This window comes from Chamaea fasciata, unplaced genomic scaffold (assembly GCF_029207755.1).
Source record: "Chamaea fasciata isolate MVZ Bird 193981 ecotype frontalis unplaced genomic scaffold, bChaFas1.0.hap1 SCAF_5, whole genome shotgun sequence".
NCBI classification, from domain to species: Eukaryota; Metazoa; Chordata; class Aves; order Passeriformes; family Sylviidae; genus Chamaea; species Chamaea fasciata.
This window is the reverse complement of record NW_027094090.1, coordinates 54,693,982-54,713,385: the sequence shown is the minus strand read 5'-3', so window position 1 is coordinate 54,713,385 and position 19,404 is coordinate 54,693,982. Positions and strand designations below refer to the sequence as shown.

Genomic DNA, 19,404 nt, shown 5'->3' with positions numbered 1-19,404 from the left:
ATCATCTGCAACCAGACCAAAAAAAAAGATGATACGTAACAGAAGACAGTCCATGTAATTTAATAAGTGAGCAGACTTTCGGTGTTTGGCTTTTTTTTTTTTTTAAATTTTATTTTTATTTTGATCCTACACCACAAGTTGGGAAACAATTCCTTAAGGGCAAGGTCCATAATACGGGAGAATCCAGCATGGGCACTTATGGGCAAATCTATTACAATCTGCATATATTTCCAGGGGAAATGAAGCCTGCAGTTTAGCTCAGGGTCTGCACTTCGGTGTTTTAGCAAATGGGGGACATAATGTGTGCCTGTGAACTCAGACAGAATACAGATCCAAGAAGATGGGATTCTTATGTGTTTTTTTTGTAAGACACAGTGCTACAGGGGCTAAATAAAAAGCTTTTGAAAAAGTCATTGCACATAGCATGAGAATAAAGTGCCAGTCCCAGCAGTGGCCGCACAGCCGGCATCCACATTGCACAACAATCGCACAGCTCAAATCGTGACTATGAAAGGACAGCCCAAGCAGCAGGTGGGATGGAAGGATGGTGGGGGGCCATACCCCAGCACCTCTCTCTCCAATCTCTCTGTTCATCAGTCATGTCACACGGGCTGTTCCCCTGCAAGGAACATCCAGAGGAACAGAGAAACTAGAAATGTGTGTCCCGGGCAGGGGAAGCAGCTGGCAGGCATCTGTAATTGAATTCCAGGAGGACTTGGGCTATTTTTAAAACTCTCTGTAGGCTGGCTTTCTTCTTTTTCTTTTTTTTCCTTTTTTTTTTTTTACAGGTGAACATTTCCAAAACTCAACACAGTTTTAAAGTTTCATTGCATACATCTCTGAGTTCCAGTACTGTGTAAAAATCAGGCAATAGCAGCAAAGCCCGAGCAATCAGAACCAGATTCTAAAACTCTGCACCAAGGAGAAAAAAAAAAATTATCAATTTTCTCTGCAGCTGTCTATTTTAAGGATAGAGAACTTTTGTCTTGAAGCGCAAACACACAAACCCTCTTCTACTGTATTTATACTCTACGGGGACACTGATTTGCTAACAACTTCAAAATAAAACAAATGTCATTATTTATGTGCTATACTTCTGCAGTATCTAGTAACCCACAGCTCTGTGGGCACACTGGTATTTAAGGAATGAAGCCCCATAAAATGTAGGCTACAGAATGAAAAGGGTTTTGCTGTTTTCTTTCCACGAGTGGTACCTGAATAAGGTGATTCCATTCAACCAGTCAAACACTTCTAACACTGGCAGAGTCTAGCAGGACTCCTGGCACGCTTTTGTTCATAGGCAACCTGACCTGCTCAAGCTGTAGTCAGAGCTTTCCACACCTTTGGAGCTCCTTTATCTCCTGTAATGCCTGTTAGATGATAACCAGAGTCCTAATATTCCCTCTCCACACCTTGGGAGAAGAATGGCCCTTTATTCTGAGAGAAGGCCTGTTGTTGATCTCCAGCTGTCAAGACCTTTGAATCTGTTTACCTGTCTGGGCACTCCCTCTGCTCATGAGAGGCAGGGTCTGGCACCACTTCCATACCCATCCTTGGAAGGATCAGCAGTGGATGGTTAAAGAACCTGAAACACAGCCCAGCGTGGCTGATACAAAGCCGGAAAAACCAAAGACTGCTAAAGCTGCGGAGAGGAAAAGTTCTCATTTCACTCACAACACAGTCCAGTCTGAGCTGTACTCATTTATTTTCTGAGTTGCTGCGGCAAGTTAAATTCTCTGATGATAATGAGCAGTCACCAACTGCATCACCAACTCATTAAATCAACTCAGTATCCACTCGTTAGCAAATGTATTTATACTCTCTGGTTTTAAGACTCACTGGCCAGCAAAAGCACAGCATATGATATTTGTTGGGGTATAATTTCTATTATTTTTGTTCTGATCTGTGGAAAACGATCCTTATGTAGCAGCAGCATGCCTCCGTCTTTTGACTGTGGTAGATTATACACAAAACCTGTTACTTTTAAAAAACACTCAGAAGATAAAGCCAGGGATCATTTTTCAGCACTTTGCAAGACAGGGTTATGTAACTATACACAACAATGTATATTTAAACATGGGTCTGCTGTATATAGAGAGGTGAAGTGAAAAAACAGAGGAAAAGCAACAGAAAGGAAGACAAAAACCTCTTAACCACCAAAACAAAATACCATTTTGTGATGCCTATTAATACAAAAACAACTCCAACAATAACTTCCTCTTGGAAATACAATAAATACAGGAGAATAGAATCTGTATCATATAAAGTGGTATTATTTGCTGAATATTCCCCAGATGCACAACCAGTACACCTGATCTTATCAAACAGCACTGGAATTTGTTGCAAGCACAGCTTTATAAATGGCTATTTTCTTACTGTAGTGGTGGCAGGGGAAATGTTTAAGAGGAAAATGTTTTGACTGCCATGCAATCAGGCTGCCTGTAAGCAGTATATTCTGGCCCTTAGAAAGTAGGGGAGATTTAATACAGCTCAAAATTTCGGAGCGTTTGGTTTCTTCACAGCTCCTGGGCAGCATTATTATTCTTTTCAAGGGCAAGACAATGAACATTAGCTTCCATCAGAGGAGGAAGGATGGGATTTCAAATGGTACTTTGGAGAAATGGTGAATGCTGCAGGATGGGGACGGGGGAAGCACTTCTCTGTCTGTCAGCTCTGTTATGTCAATTTGCTTCTCAGCTGGTTATCGATAAAAATTGTTACTTTAATTTAAAGCTGCCCCAGATGCTCCACATTTGGAGCATTTTTGTCCCCACAGTCACAGGACCTTCTCTTTTTTGCAAAGAACTGGATAAAAGGTGAGAGGTTGATGGCAAGAACATCTGCAGCTTCACACAGGCACCCCTGTGCAATGCCACCGGGGAGTCACCCACAAAATAATTTATGGAAACTCCTCACAGGCCACCTGCACGCCCAAACCTCAGTGCCTGCACTCCAGCATCCTCTGCCAAGTCCCGCATCCCCCAACGTGGGGAGGCACCTCTGCTGCCTGCGGAACCCCTTCTCGAGGCGGCGGCAAAGCGGGAGAGGGGCAGAGGATATTAAATATTATTCATTTAAGAAATAAAAAGCTGCTCCGTGCTCTTGTGGCAGAGGAGAAAGTGCGGGGGCTCTGCTTGTCCCCCGGTGCCGCTGCCGCTCCCGCCGCGTTACATAAGGAGCAATTCCCGGCTCCCTCGGGCGGCGCAGGGGATGCGTGCTCCCTGCAAAGCCAGCCCCGCAGGAAGCTCGGGAGCCATTTCTCAGCTCCTGACGGCGGGGCCGCGCTCCCCGCGGGCTCGGGGCCGCCGCACGGAGCCAGACACTGCGCCCATTACATAACAGCGCCCGCGCCTCCCCCGGCGGCCCCGGCAGCGGCGCTCACATGCGCCGCGGTCACATGCCCAAACAGCTCATTAAATCGCTGCCCGGGCAAAGGCGATTACAGCACCGGGGCCAGTGTTAAAGGTGGAAGGCGGCGCCTTGCACTCGCCCGCGTGTCCCCCGCGTCTCCCCCGCACAGCGCGCTGCCCCGCGGGAGCCGCCCCGGGCACCGTCCTGCTCCCAGGGCGCTCATCCAAGTCACCCTCCTGGCACGTGTGGGGAGGCCTGGGGACCAGCCTCTCCTCTCCAAAGCGTGGTCACCACACTGATCGCTCGCACAGTTGTTAGGGCTGGGAGGGATCTCTGGAGCTCGTCCAGTCCAACCCCCCTTGCCTTGGTGACAAAGGAACGCGTCCAGGTGGGTTTTGAAACTCCTCCAGTGTCATCTGGAGGGATTTTCTGGAAACAAGGCAGGTGGTATTTGATAATGGATATATATTGGCTGTTGGGAATAAAACAGCCCATAAAAAAACTGGCTCCGTGTCAAAGCCAGATGCCCTCCAGGCAAGGGGGGCCCTCCCAGTGTCACCGTCTGCAGGTTTGCATCCCCACAGGTATGACAGATACAAACATTTCCACAGGTATGACAGCCACGGATCACAGGAGTGTGGGGTTAACACGTGCCTCAGGTCTCCTAACCAACATCCACCTCACTTCGGAAGCTGGTAGCCGCCCCACCCTCGCTGGGCAGCAGTGCCTGTGTGCCACAGGCACGTTTGAAGGGAAGGGTGCTCCAAACAAGCCCTTCTGCTTTGTGTTTTGTTGGATCAGCCCCTGGGGTTGCAGAGTTTTGAAGCCACCTTGACCCAGAAATCCTCTTTCAGGAGAAAAAGCGTTGCAAATCAAGCTGGCCAACACAGCAGGAAGAGTCTCTGGAGTCTGTACAACTCAAGAAGCGGCTCCTTTCGTGTATGCCAACATTTCAGCAAATTTCTAAAAGCATGTTTTTTTCCAATAGAAGCCAACACCAGTACAAGAATTTACACAGTAAGCCAGGCTTAATTTTTTTTTTTTTAAAGACTTCATGCCTTTTTTTTCCCCAACAAATCTTTCATTCACAAAGCCCAGGAGCACACTCCTTGATTTAGGGAGGAGAAGACAGGCGCCCTGCCAACCTGCGAGGTTCTGCACTGTCATAATGCAAAGTCCTGCTTCCACTTTCAGAGAGACCTTCTCTCAAGGTGAGTCACTCAGTCCTCTGGAGAGGAGCCCAAAGCGGGAGTGAGCTTGTGCCGCTTGGAAGTACCCTGTGCTGCACTGACACGTGCCCATGGTGGTGGTACCTCCCGGGGCAGAGTAGCCTGTCAGGGGGGAACTTCATTTCCCTTCCCTTCAGCAACCCTCCTCACCACAAAAAAAATCTACAATTACCAAAGTTCTGGGCCTAAACACAGCGTTCACCAAGTCAGAAACAAGCATTAGGGGAATATATCTGTTGACCCATCTCAGGGGGAGGAAAAAAAAAAAAAAAAAAAAAAAAAGGACAGCTTCCCCAGGATGGCTCTTGCTCAAGTCAGATGGGCAGTGGAACTTGTTTTAGCTGCACATGTGCTTTCCTAGCAGGAACGTGTGTGAAAGAGCCCCTTTGTGCGGAGCTGCAGCTGCCTGGTGCTGCTTTGCCACCTCCTGTGGCTTTGGAGGCCCCTGCTGGAAGATGGAGCTGGACGGGCACGGCATCGGCAGGGGCAAGACAGCAGCCACTTTTCAGCTGTGAAATTAAGAGTTGAGAATCATGCAGAAGAGGCTTGAGAAAACTCTTTTAATTTACTCTGAATTTACTACCTCACGGTTCTTGCAGGGGGCAGAGCCCCAGCTGGCTCAATAGTAAAACCATGCTGCATAGGGCTTAGCAGCAAAACAGACAGATAGTGATCAAAGTACTGAACTTAAGACACAGAAGCCATAAACTGTGGGGAAGATCAAAAGAAAACATTATTCCAGCAACAGTTTCTTTCCTGCTTCCAAATAAAGTCTTTCTTCAGCTAAAAATCAGGAAAAAAATAGAGAAGGAGGGGAAAAAAAAGTGTGTGCAAAAATTGGAGAAAGCTAGTTTAAAGAGACACAGGAATAGTTTCTTTAGTCTCAAATTGTTTGTAGTTCAAAAAATAGGTTAAATACATGATGAATTAAAGTATATATTAGATAGTTGACTTCTTGGGGTTTTTTTTCTTTTTTTTTAAGAAAAGGGAAGTAAAAGACCCGCATTTAGAGTACCCGGTGTGCTAGAATTTGCTGCTGAGTTAAAACAAGCTCTTTCAGTATCGCATGTATGGAAATAATCTCTTTATATAAACAACTTCATCTAAGTCAAGTGGCTCCCTGCAGACCACACTGGGGACAGCAAACCCTTCTCAGCAGCCTGGCTGAGCATCAGGTGGGACTCCAGGAGGAGCCAGTTCAGCTGCCACCTCCCAGCCCTATGCCCACACACAGCCAGCACTGCTCCCACCTGATGCCCTGCACGGGCACAGATTGATTCCACTTTGCCCAGATTTCTGCAACACAAATTACTCATTTCTGTCTAAGCAGACCTCAACCCCAAGTAATCTCCTAAACTTGCTGCTCTGCCTGATGTTTTGGGGATTTGGGGTTTTTTTCTTCATGAAAACCTTTCCCCACACAGAACTAAAATCCAAACTCAAACAATAAAATCTGAAGTTTTCACAGGCATGATGTTATTTGCTGTAAGAATATTTAAAAATTAAGGAAAAGAAGAAATGGTTCAACTTCCATTTTTCAAACAGCCCTTTCTAAGTCGTCGTGGTTGGTTTTATTGTGGGAATTATCATGACTACAATGAAGTGCCAGCAACAACCGGGGCAAATTTAAGAAAGACTGTGACATATAACCAGAACAATCCTCTGTGCCATCCTGGGTGAATTTACTGACCAGCCCACACTTTATTGCTAGCAGTGAATTACCACTGTTAACATCCTCTGCCTCACAAAAGCAGCCTAGTTAATGTGGGTCTCCTTGCAAAATTAAGAATATTCAGGCTGCAGAGTCTATTCTCCAGGAACATTTTTTAGCCCCTTCAAAAAAACTGTAAAAGAAGAACTTCCCAACAACATGCAGGGCTTCCAGCATTTGTTTAAATGCAAAGATTTTCATTTTTAGAGAGCCACAGTCAAATATTTGTACATTTAGAAGAGTCTGGTTTCTTAAAATGCTGAACTGCACCCAGTAGAGCAGCCTGGGAGGAACCTTAGAGGTGGGAACCTCTAACTGGTCACAGCTGAGAAAACACCTGGTTCAAGGGAAGCTTGTTGTTCCTCTGGAAGCAGTAAGGAGTCTTAAAACTGAAAGACCTGAGAGCCAAGGTTATCTAAATTTCTTTTGCAGCAGAGACAGGCAGACTGGTATCCAGCCCTACTGGATGGAGGGCTAATGGGACACAAATGCTACTGTAGACAGTTAGAGTCAAAAAATCAAGTTTTTTGCAAGAAAGAGGAGAAAAGTAGTAAAAAATAAGGGGGGGGGAGGGTAAAAAGCTTGCAGGAGAAAGGAATATAAGGAGACTTTGCTGGTGTAACTGCTCAGTAACTGGGGACAAAATGTTTTGGACAAGTCTGCCAAAAGGAATTTTCAGACTGACAAGCCCTGTTCCCAACCCCCAGTGACAGCTCTGTACCTGGAGTTACCAACACCCATCCCACCCTGCTGAGCACATTTCCCTGTGCCCCAGCTGAGAGCCAGCAGTGCCTCTTGCTGGAACCCCTGGCAGCAGAAAGCATCCCCTCATGGGAGCTCTGAGTATTCTGGTCTTTCCCCCACAAACTCCAGAGGTCAGGTAACCATAAATGAACCTGGCTTTTATTTCAGTAAACAAACACGTGTAATTCAACAAAGCATACTTCAAGCTCTGGGATTTGTACAATAAAACTGGAAGAACAGACACTAAATACTCAGAGAAATCCCAAATAAACTATTTGTAATTAAAAAATCTCATGATTTTCAAGCCAAATCTCGTGATTTGTTTGTGGCCTGACTCAGGGTTTTCAGTGCTTGGGGCTGGCAACTCTGACTAAGCAGGGATATGAAATAAGAGCAAGAGTGACTGCCTGCCAGGCTTCTGTTTTCCTGGGACAGAAGACAAAGCAGCTCTGACAATTCCAGCTGGCAATACCATCCAGGCACTCCTCCAAGGCCAAACATGCTGGGTAAAATCCTCATCAGACCAAAAAAAAAAAAAAATCCTATCAGAAGCAGTTTCTGTGGTTGCTTAATAGCTGTTTTCCAAAGTTCAATATAGCATATATTTTCTTTTTCTTGAAAAGGGGGAGAAGGGGGAGATGGGCCACATAACAGACTAATCTCTTGCCAGATGTCATTAGTGATGAAGTCCCTTAGAAATTACATCAGTTTGAAACTAATCAGAAAACAGTGAGTTTCCATTTTCTCCTCCTGCCTGGCTAGACAGAGACCTTGGGATCAGCTTTCATCTACAGCCTGGAATCGGCCCTCCTCTGCCTCTTGCTTGGTGTGGCAGGGGTGTTAAGCAAGTAATTGCAACCATTAAAAAGAAAAATAGCTCACTCACTCCTGCTCCCAGTTCCTGCCGAATACCAGCTCCTTCATTAGGCTTCCCAGGAGCTGTCTCAGCACTCTGCAGGAAATTCTCCCTGCTCCTGGTGGAGGTGGGTGCATCCAGCTGTGGCACACATCTCCAGCCACTGCCCCTGCATGCTTCTGGTGATGCCAAACTAGAAGCTGTCCCTCTCTCCTGACGACCCCAAGTGTACCCTCACACCTGGTATCTGCTAAGACAGCCTGGGCAAGGAGTGGAATCTAATTTCCACCCCTCTGCAATGCCCAGCCCTCCCTCTACCTGCTCACAGGGTGATGGATGAGGAGCAGAAGCACAGAAAGAGGTCAAGTAGAAGGGCCTTGCTGGTTCTTAGTGCTTTTGCTGTCCCTAGTAAGGCAAGAGCGTGCCCCATCCTGGTATCTGAAAGGGATGTATCTTGAACTCTTTGTGCTTGGACCAACTAGACCAAAACAATATCATAAACTGATGTTTCCTGTAGAAACTCAGTGCCTGAAACACATTTCTGGATCGTAAATCTTGGACTAGAGCAGTTTATGTAATGCCACCTATTCACGCTGCCCTAAGTAACCATAACTAACCATTCCATTATAATGAGTCCATTATCCCCTGCTTTATTGTATTTTCTCTTAAAACAGAGATCAAAGGTTTGGATCTAGTGGCATCATGCCGATTTCGTTTTTATTACTGGCTCCCTAGGTCTATCATAAATATTCATTGGCTATCCTTAATACAAGGCATTGAATTCTGCTCACTGCTATCTCTGGTGCGACTGCAAAGTACAAACAGGATTGTTGCTCAAACATATTAAATAAAGCAGCAGCAAATTTGTGATAGTCAACGACAACAGCAACAACAACAACAAACCCACCCAGAAAACAAAAGAACCCGTTTCCCTTTCCAAGGAAATTCAAACCCAAAGGAGACATTTTCTCTCGCCCCCTCCACGACTACTGCAGAGATTTGACTGCTGTGGGAATTGAGCCGTGCAGCAGCAGCAGCAGCAGCTGACCTGCTCCCACAGACAGGAGATGTTTCTGAAAAGTCCACAGTTGCCACACTGTGGTCTCTGCGATACTGCAGCACTCTCTGTGCTTCCCAGTAAGAATTGTAACCGTTACCTGGCAGTGGTACTGAAACTGCTCCTCAATGTGGCCTTTTCACGAAGGAACTAATTCTGAAAAGGGAGTGGGAAGTGTGTGGGGAGAAATGTCTTCCAGAATCAGAGTCAGGAAAAAGGTTTATGCAGTTTGATTCTCCTAACTCCCAAAAAACCTTGCAACCATCCCAGGCTTCAGGGTACCTGCAATTTGTTTCTCTCTCCCGTGTTCCTCTCTGTTCCTTCCTACCTCAGTGAGCTGTTCCCAGGGTTATGGAAACTCCCTGTTGCACCCATGTCAATTGCTCCTGCTCTGCAAATAAGCACAAAGGCGCTTTGGAATGTCAACTGGACACTCTGAACGACCACCAAACACTAAAATTAGGGTGGCCCTGGGAATTATGTTTTTCCTCTTGTTAAGGAGCTCTGAGAGCATTAACACATATCATTCTAAACAAGACCCTCTACTCCACTAAAAACAATACGCTAAGACACCAAATAAACATTCTAATATTTATCTTCTAATATAACTCCCCCATGGAGGTAAAAGAAAAAGGAATAGGAATAAGCAGGCTAAAATAAGTATTTATATTTATGCACATGAATCTATCCTCACACAAAACTCCACACACCTGAAGACATGAACTATATGATAAATCTGTTGATTCATTTTACATATTAACTTACAACATATCTTTGGTCATTTACCTAGTTCCTTGCCAATCTAGGATTTGCTAGAACCTTCCACTAAATTCCTAAAAATCTGCTTTATTCATAATTTAAAATATAGAAATAAAACAAGTCAGGGAGAAAACCTTGATCCTGATGTCTTCGTGATGTAGAATTTGATTCAAAGAGCTATAGTGAGCACGGAATTTAACTTCTGGATGTACTGAAGTCTTTAGTGAAATTCATCTCACCTGTATTCAAAATAACAACAAAAGAAAATCTAGTTGCTGTTGTTCACAAAAAGGATCCTGATCAGTTCCATGAATATTGTACCTGAGTAAGGTGAGATGAATCATTCTCAGAGCTCTAACAGTTTCATTTATTAAACAGCTCTCTTCTCTTGCACTCTTTTTAAATTTGTTTTTAACAAATAGCAATATCAATAGCGAAGGATGTCAAACAGTTTGCAGGCAGTTAACATCTTCTTGCTGGTTTGCTCTTCTTAAGATCACGTCCATAGGAAGGAGTTAATGTGAAAAAAGGAGGGCAAACCCCCTTTATCCCATACACCGTGTAAAGGGGGAATTCCAGAGCAGAAATCAGTCATTTGAAGTTCAGAGCAAGGAACAAGCTACTCCAATTTTATTGGTTTGCTTGATGCTGTTTAAATCAGTAGCTACAAAAAATATTTTACAGCATCAGATGCTCCTTTAGAGGAGAGATGATATATGTGAGAGGGGCAGATGATACAAGTTCCAAAATAATTTATCAATCAGGATTTGGGGCTTAATATTTCTGAAAGAAAACTGGATAACAACATACCATATTCTTAAAATTTGATAAATACGAGCTACTGAGAGACTACAATCTTTTGGATGAAATGTGTTAACAACCATGTGTTTTTACAGCCTGGGCATCCTGCCATTAGATTTGTTTGTGACTTGAAGAACAAACAAAGGAAAAATAACCAAGGTTTTGAAACAAAAAAGAGTAAGTACCAGAGAGCAGTGAACACCACTGCTCACTGAACTATCACCTGAGACAGGTGATACCTTTAGGTCTCTGGAGATACTTTATTTGCATCATGGTGAGTTAACAATTACGCGTATTAGAGGGCAAAATCATGACTACAATGTAGTTAGGTCTGTGTTCACTGCCCCTGTAACAGATTAAACTGCTTGTCTTTCACAAGATCAGGACCTGCACTTTGTAGGGTATCAGAAGGGCTGTCTCCTGAATTACCTGTCTTTGATACATGACTTTGAGTTTAAAATTCTTGTCCAGCTCAACAAGAGCAATGCACTCTGCCTGAATCTACCCATGGCACAGACCTGTGTAAGTGCCTCACACCTGGCCCAACCAAGCACAGTGGCTCTGAACAGGCTTCTGAAGATGACACAAGCAGGTGACAGTCCAAAGCTGGAGCAAATCTCTAGGGCATGACAGACAAAAAAAAAAATCCCCTTTTCATATACCAAGTTTTCACAGGTTTTTGCATCAGCAACAAATGTGCATGATCAAAAATCCAGCAAAATATCTGGGGGCTGTCCAGCAGCATTGTCCTTCAGTCCAGAACAAGGCACATCGCAGGAGGGATAAGGGGTACCCCAAAGATGAGAGATGCTAATTCAAAATATTCTGGTTGATGTTGCCTGTCACAGCCCCAGAAATGTGCAGCAGTAACAACACAACAGTGGCTGATGGCCCGAGGCTCTGAGCACTGTGGCTGACAACACCTGGCTAGAACAAACAACACCATCACATGCCTCCTGGTATCCCTTTGCTTAATTATCCCAGCTTGAAGCCTAGAGCGGGGAAAGTGAAACTGTGCTCGTTTGTTTTTCTGCAGGTTTTCTCTCTTTTGTAAAATGTCAGTGCGTGGGTCTAATGAGAAATTACCACACTTTAAGGTTCTGACCACATCCAGTGTTTAGTCTTGCATATCTGAAAGCTCTGGTGCTCCTGCCACTGCAATTACTGGCTCAGAGGATTCAGGGCAATAGCAAAGCTTGAATTCTCTGCAATGAATTCCTGGAGGCTTTGGTTCTGCAGCTGATCACCACCTTCACACAAAGCATCTCCAACACTGAGGGGTTTGTCCCATTTGTGTTTGAGTTTTCACTTATCATTTAACTCCCATGACAAAGCCCCAATGGCAGTTTTTTGACCATACCAGAAGTGCTGGTCACAACCAGGCTGGCACTGCTGGAGATAACCGAACATTCTTCCTCCCTGCACCTCCAGTCCCTCCCTGTGAACTGGCTTCCTAGGAGTGAGTTTTTAATGCATGATCCTGCAAAAGCATCCTTTATCAGGTAAAACAGATAAGTGACTTTTAAAAAAAAATCAGCACAAACAGCACTGAGCATACACGTTCTCCTGTGGTGTTTCTGACCCCCTATCACCTCGCAGGCACACTGAGCTTAGTGAGGAGAATGGCCTGTTCACAGGGGAAAACAGGCCAGTGCACAGGTATTTTTGTACATCAGCACGAATAAAACTGACAACAGAAACAGGGAAAAATTAAATGTAATTCTTCAAAATGCCTGCAGTGCCACTAACCCAATATGTGAGTAGTAACACAAATAAAGGAATTTGGATCCCACTCTCCCAGTTAAAATAAGCATTCTTTCGAGGTATGATACATTCAGCAAGCAACACATTTTCAGAATTATTCTCTTTTTCCTCCTCTCTTTTTTTCCCTACAAATGCTGTTTATCTGAATGCTGCCTAATTTGCACATGGAAATAAGTCAAATCATCTTGAAAAAATGAGGCTATAGAATAGAACACAGTTGAAGTTAAGAATGTCTGTGATTCAACGAGTTGCAATGCTGGGACACTGTAGTGGCTCCCAACAAAATCTCCTGGCTTCTAAAACCCATTAAGTCCATTTACCCCAGCAGAGAAAGACCTGCAGCTCCCACAGGCCTCAGCTTGACTGGTAGATCAATACAATAATAAACTGGAACTATTGCTTTTGACAAACTCACTGGAGTTTTGTCAACAGCTCCACAGGGAAAGGTTCAGTTTTTCTGGCACAAAATGACCAAGAGCCAACAGTGGCCGCATGTGGGGCCAAATCTTACAGGATTAAAATACATTTGTACTTCCACCAAAGCTGTGCTGGTTTTTTCACATGTCTGTTTGGTGGGGCTCCTGCAAACAAAGGGGAGAGGACAGCTTACATTTCATATCTAAAATGGAATGCAGAAACATTAACCCTGCAAAACAAAAGGCCACAAAAGTACTTCCATGATTTTAAATCATGAACTAGTGCAAATGTATGAGAGAAAACCAACATTGTTCATGGGTTTTCCAAAAAAGGCAAAAAGCACAACTACTTATTTCTGACAATTAAGCAGCTTACAGAGTCTTTGTTCTACTGACACTTAAAAATGCAGTTTTCAATTATTTATACTGAAGTTCTACACCTAAAAGAGGAAGAAAAAGTATAAAGTGTGTGCTCTGCAGCACAGGCACCCCTTGCTGAAGGGTTCCATTCATTTACAGTAGTGTTTCTCAAAGGAGCTGCCTTAGGGAGGGGCACACAGCCCTGGATTCTGCCGCATTCTGTAACGCCCTATCATCCATTAGCACATCTGATCAGATGTAATATATACATGGTAGCAGAGAGGATATTTTTCCCCCAGAGGTGCTGACCTGATTTATGAACAGCTGGGAAATCAGAAGGTTGTCCATACCCAAGGCATTGCCATGCCAGCAGCTGGAGCGAGGCGAGAAGTCACCATACGAGCATGATTAGGTCAAGAGTTCAACAACTTCATCCAATTCACTGAGGAGGGTTTAATTTAAGCTTCTGAACTCTCTTTGAAGCTGCTGGACCACCCTTCCTGGCCCACCAGCTCTATTGTATGGACAGACACTTTAAGCAGGGCAGCAAGGTAATGCTAAGATTTTAAACTGCTCCAATGATTTGCAAAGAGAGCACGCATCTGTCTCCATGTCTTAGGTGCTTTTGGAAATGCTACTCAGAGTCAAGCTGAGATGTATAAATAGGTCTAGAGGCAACATTCACACAGAAATCAAATTGATATCAAGCACTATGGTGAAACACAAAAAGATATGCCTAAATAAATTAAAAAATCCCAATCCAGGATCCTTCTGGTTTTGCAAAATGGGTATAAAAACAGCCAGCGATTATAAACCCAAATATAGATGGGGCAGATCTAGTCCAAGCACAGTCCTTTTCTGTCCCTCCTGCTTTTCTTCTCAAATAGTCGGTCTGAACCGAGCTTTAGATAAATACATTTAGATACTGCAGTAGCTGTTTGAACAGAAGCAATGTGAGCTCCCTCCACACACTGCTTTCCCCAAGTGTTTTAACACTGTTCTGGAAGAGAGGGGCTGTAGATCAGGTTTCACTCCAGTTAGTGACCTAATCAATACAACCAGGGCTAGGACTCAATGCAGAACTCCCAGGAGATTGCGATAATCACCCGCAATTACTTACGAGAACCAATCAATGGCCAGGAGGTTTTATGTGTCGTTTATATACCTTAAATCAAACTTCTGAAATTGAACTTTGATTCCCAGCACAATTAGATGTTGTGATGCTGCAAGACAAGGCACAAGTGAGTGCTGCCTTAGAGGCTGACTGCAAGGAAATCCAAGGATGTGGAGCCAGGAGAGCACCAGGGACCTAAAACTCACCACGGAGGGGAGGTGCAACAATAGAGTTGACATAGTGGATGCAGGAATAGGTATGAAATCAGTGAAATAAGCCCCTACTACAATTTTGCCTCCTGTTCCTTCAGCAAATGACACAGGCTACCTTCCAGTGGTCAAATGAAGGACAAAGACAGTAGAAGGTGCTCAGCCATGGGAATTAACGGGAGGAGAGAGAAGGAAATTTTATTTCATTATTTCATCCTTCTTTCTCACTGTGAGAAAGTCTGCAGAAGCTGCAGGTTTACCATTTCTGTCAGGTTTATCACAGAAAGCACAATTTGATGGGTGATTAGCAAACTCAGGCTTCCTGTGAAAATGTCCCACGTCCCTCTGTAGCTTTGTTCTGGTTATGACCATTATGTATGTACTACTATTTTTTTTTTTTAAATATCTGCATGCCATAGTTGAATAACTTTGCAGGCAGTGAGATCACAGCTCAAAAAAAGAAGGGAAACATGCACGAGGCTATTCATTGTGTTATTTTTACTGTTCTGAAGTCCGTGGCATTGAACAATGACTCATAAGAGTAGCAAGCCAGAGAAGCACTAGCAAAGCATATCCAAGCTTGTTTATTCACGTATTTGTTTGCACTGATTCATCACATTACTCAGTGTAAAAGCAATGGGACTCCAGAGGAAGCACAGGGGAGAAATTCTGTTTACAAAGAGCTTCTCCACCCACCATGCACCCCCAAGATGGGGGAGATTACACGAGCGATTTGGGATACACCTCCTTTACCCACTCCTGAAAAGCAGAGCCTTTACAGACTGATGGAGCACATTCCCTCTGATGGGAATTCCCTCCCTTAACTCTGTATCCCTTTATCAGCACCCACAACATGGTACAAGGCACAACTAAAACAAGCAAATCTTCTTGCTTGTTTCAAGTCCTACATGAAAAGTGTTGCCTTTTTTCCTCCCCTGTAGTCCTGAGATGAGTTTAACTTATGGTGGGTCTACGTAATTCTTTTGGAGAGGCTTGGCAAAGGTCAGTTACAAAAGCAAATGATTTTTTCCATGTGATGCAGTGGTATTGTGCACTCAGAATACTATTAGAATAAATATGAATAATAATAATATCTGCTTCCCCTGTGAAATTCTTTTTATGACATTAAAAAGAATTTGTCTGCCCAGGCCTAACCACAGTTTTCTTTGAGGAGGAGGTGAAGATGGGGTTGGTTTCCTCTGCTTACACTGGTTATTTTTGCACAGGGCAGGTCTGATGTCAGCACTGAGAGATTAGACGATAGCTCCATGATTCATATTTAAGAGTGAATAATGCTGAAAGGATTTGGGGAATACCCAGAAATACGGATAAGAGGAAACTACACAAAAGACACTGGGATCAGGCTCAGAAAGAACAGGGACAGCTGACATCTACATCTGAATCTGCCTACTGATAGCCAAAGGAACAGGCAAAATGAAAGAGGCATTTGAAAGACTTGGTTTTGGAAGGGAAAACAGGGCAATAAAGGGAGAGAGTAATGCAAGAAATAATTAGACACTTACAGAGTACAGACTATGTCACTTCTTCCCCAAACTGGCAGCTCTGCTTAAACATTGCAGATTTCCTTTCACACATTTGCGAGCATTAAAAAGCACGTGGAGTACAAAAGTCTAGCACTACAGGCAGCAGGGAAAAACTGTACAATTGCAATTAAAAATCCCTATATTTCCACTGATTTTATGGTAAAGTTGGGTGTGACAAATGAAGACTAATCTCCAGAAATAGAGAATATCCAATATATAATAATTATACATAGTAATACTTGCTACTGCTAATTCATTTCATCTTGCTTGCCTTGACTCTTATCAAGTCCCTCACACAAAACTATGTAAGGCAGAGAGTTTCTTTTGTTCCAAACCAACTTGCTACCTTACCACACTGTTCCTAAGACACCAGGTTATCTCTAAAACATGCACAAAATAGAAATCATGTCAGATTCTGTTATGAATACTGTGCTGTTAGTTCTATATTTAATATTAAAGTGGTAGCAGTACCTCTTCTGCAAAGTTGGTTTTCTTGTCAAGCATTTCTCGTAAAGTTTGAAGGATTTTAATGCAGAGCTTTTCTTCTTTCTCCATTAGCTTCTTTGTGTGATTAATCAACCTGAAAGTAAAATATTAAAACCTAAAGAACCCCACACATTGTTGCTAAGCCATACTACAATTACTTTATGTAAAAGTTGCCCATCACTGTATTTTTCCTCAAGGAAAGGAAAGAAAAGTGGTCAAGAGAAATCATAATTAAAAAGGAAATGGGACTTTCAAGGTGTTGGGAGATTTTTGTGTCAATTTGCTTATCTTACTGCCCATAGAGAAGGCAGAATTCTACATCCACTTTTTATGAGGACTTCCAGATTAAGATCCATACTTGCTATTTCAACCTTCCTTTTTTAAAGGTAACCATTATTTAAAGGTAACCAGTGTTCACCATGCATCTTGCAAACTTTAAAAGCTACCACCTTTACACCTTCCAACTTCTATAATGGTTATAATACATTTATGATATAATTAGCAAATGGTATTCAGCCAAAAGGATTTCCAAAAAACCATACATGGAAGCATTCAAAAATACAGACATTTGGATGAAACATAATTGTTGTTTACATTCACACAACCATTTGACAAGCCAGAAAACAGGGTCCATTTCCTTCTCCAGCTATGACTGTGACAGGAGTTTGGATTTCAGTCAGCTGAAGCCGACACCAGAAGCAGCCTTTCTGTCTTTGTGCAGAACAGATCTGTGCACAGGTCCTTGCACTGGTTCACACATTGCTGGAGAAATGTTTGTGAAAATAGGAAGGGAGAAAATCTGAAGGCCTTGGACAGGTTTGGTTTTTTGTTTTGTTTTGGGGTTTTTTTCCCCCCTTTTTGATGCTGGCTACAAACAGGATTTTGGACAGAGGACATGGGATAATCTCAAATTCTTTTTTTTAATTTTTCCAAACATATAAAGTGTGTTGTTATAGTGCAACCTCTACAGAATATGCAAATAACCAAGGAATCAGGAGAGCTGCCAAATGCATTCATTTCCCCCAAGTTATCTCTGTTTAAATTATAGTTTCTCAAGGGTGGGGAGGGCATCTCACTTGAGGACTAATAAAAAATTTGCAAGACTCTATTCCAATGCACAGACTGCAAATAAAACATCTAATAATTCAAGGCCAAATAGGGGTGCCAGCGAAATGTATTTTCAAAGAGCTGTTGGCAGTTCAAAATAAAATATCAATTTGCTGTACCAAAAAAAAAAAAATCCAACAAAAAACCCACAAGCCTTGAGCAGCCCATTGCTTCATTATGAATTCTTGAAAATTCTGCTATGGAAAATCTAAGTTTCTGTGGTAGATTTGGTGAAATGTAATAGCAAAAGTAGCCCATTGAGAAAACAGAAATAGATTGAGGCTGCCACAATTTTAACAAGCCACTAACATCCCATTTCTAGCAGGTAAGGCAAGCAATCTCTCTCTCTGTGCTCTCCAGACAACAAAAGTGCTGAGAAATATAAAATATGGAGCAAAAGACCTCATTTCAAGCTTTCAACAGTGAACTTGGGCACCTGCATGCTTAAGTCTCTGCTGAGGTAAGTGCTGCTGAAAATGTTAAAACCCTGCCATCTTTCCCAAAGAAGCAAATAGGCCCCTCTGCACACCACTTACTTGGACATGAAAGCGCCGCATCTTATCCTGGCATCGCTGCCCTCAGGGAACAGGAGCTCTGGGCTGTGCAGCACATCCACCAGCACCGAGAATTCAGCTTGCATCATGGGCGTGAACTGCTGCTCCAAGGAGGACACCACATCCTGGGGAAGACAGGAGAACGTCCATGACTGCAAGGGAACTCCAACAGCATCGCTGTGGAGCCGCACGGTTTGGTGTGGTGCACTGCTTCACCCAGTGTGATGCCCAGCTGCAAGAGCCCTGGGCAAGCCAGGTGGCTGTAAAGCCACTTCAAGCCTTTCTTCATGCCACTCCTCACACAGGGCAAGGGGGGGAAGGTGCCCATAGTTACTCTCTTTCGGATTTCTCCTCTGCACTAGTGCTCACAAAACGTGTGGCAACAGTCAGGATGATGGTGTGCTGGGAAAACAATGCTCATCACACACAGTTAATGTGTCATCTCAGGTGGTGTGTCCTTGGTGTTTAGGGCCCCTCCAATTGTCTGGGTCCTGCTGTTTTCTCGGGTTGTAAACCCCGGATGCCATTTAAGCTCTACATGCACAAGGTGATCTCCATGTCATGGCAATCTCCAGAGACACAAACATGACCCAGAGCCTCCAGTATCTCCTCTGCAGCCAGAACAGGAGATGTGGCCATAGAAAGGCAGAAAGGAGATACTGCTCTGCAGAGCACTTCAAGGAGAACGTAACTTGAATATTGTGTGCAGTTTTGGGCACCACAATGTAAGTGTCCAAAGGAGGGACTTGAAGATGCTGAAGGGCCTGGAGGTGAAGCTACACAAGAAACAGCTGAGGACACTTGGTCTGTTCAGCTGGAGAAGAGGAAACTGAGGTCAGAGCTCACAGCAGTTCTGCAGCTTCCTCATGAGAGGAAGAGGAGCGGCAGGCCCTGAGCTCTGCTGTGTGACCAGGGACAGGAGCCAGGGAACGGCTGGAGCTGTGTCAGGGGAGGGTTGGGGTGGATATCAGAAAAGGTTCTTCCCCCGGAGGGTGCTGGGGCACTGAACAGGCTCCTCAGGGAAAGGTCACAGCCCCAAGGCTGCCAGAGCTCCAGGAGCGTTTGGACAACAACCTCAGGCACAGGGTGGGATTGTTGGAGTGTCCTGTGCAGGGCCAGGGGTTGGAGTCAATGATCCTCGTGGGATCTTTCCAGCTCAGCTCATTCTGTGATACCTCCTATCCCTCTCTGACTTCTATAGGAGCCAAATACTGATCTCGAAGACCTGAGTCTTCAGCTGCCCCCACACAGAAGTGCAGTGGCTCCTCTCATGCAGCACTAAAAATGCACTGGGCCTGTCTCTGGTGTTTTCCACATCCGACACATGTGAGATGACTGCAGT

At 44.0% G+C, this 19,404-nt stretch overlaps 1 protein-coding gene across 1 annotated transcript in view; it reads right to left on the bottom strand.

Moving 5' to 3' along the window:
- ITPR2 (inositol 1,4,5-trisphosphate receptor type 2) overlaps nucleotides 1-19,404 on the bottom strand; it is a 248,333-nt gene that overhangs the window by 94,663 nt on the left and 134,266 nt on the right. The window contains exons 41-42 of the mRNA XM_066183751.1: nucleotides 18,045-18,187; nucleotides 16,387-16,495 (exon numbers count right to left, since the gene is read on the bottom strand). Coding sequence (XP_066039848.1) covers nucleotides 16,387-16,495; nucleotides 18,045-18,187 — 252 coding nt within the window. The remainder of the gene's footprint in view (nucleotides 1-16,386; nucleotides 16,496-18,044; nucleotides 18,188-19,404) is intronic.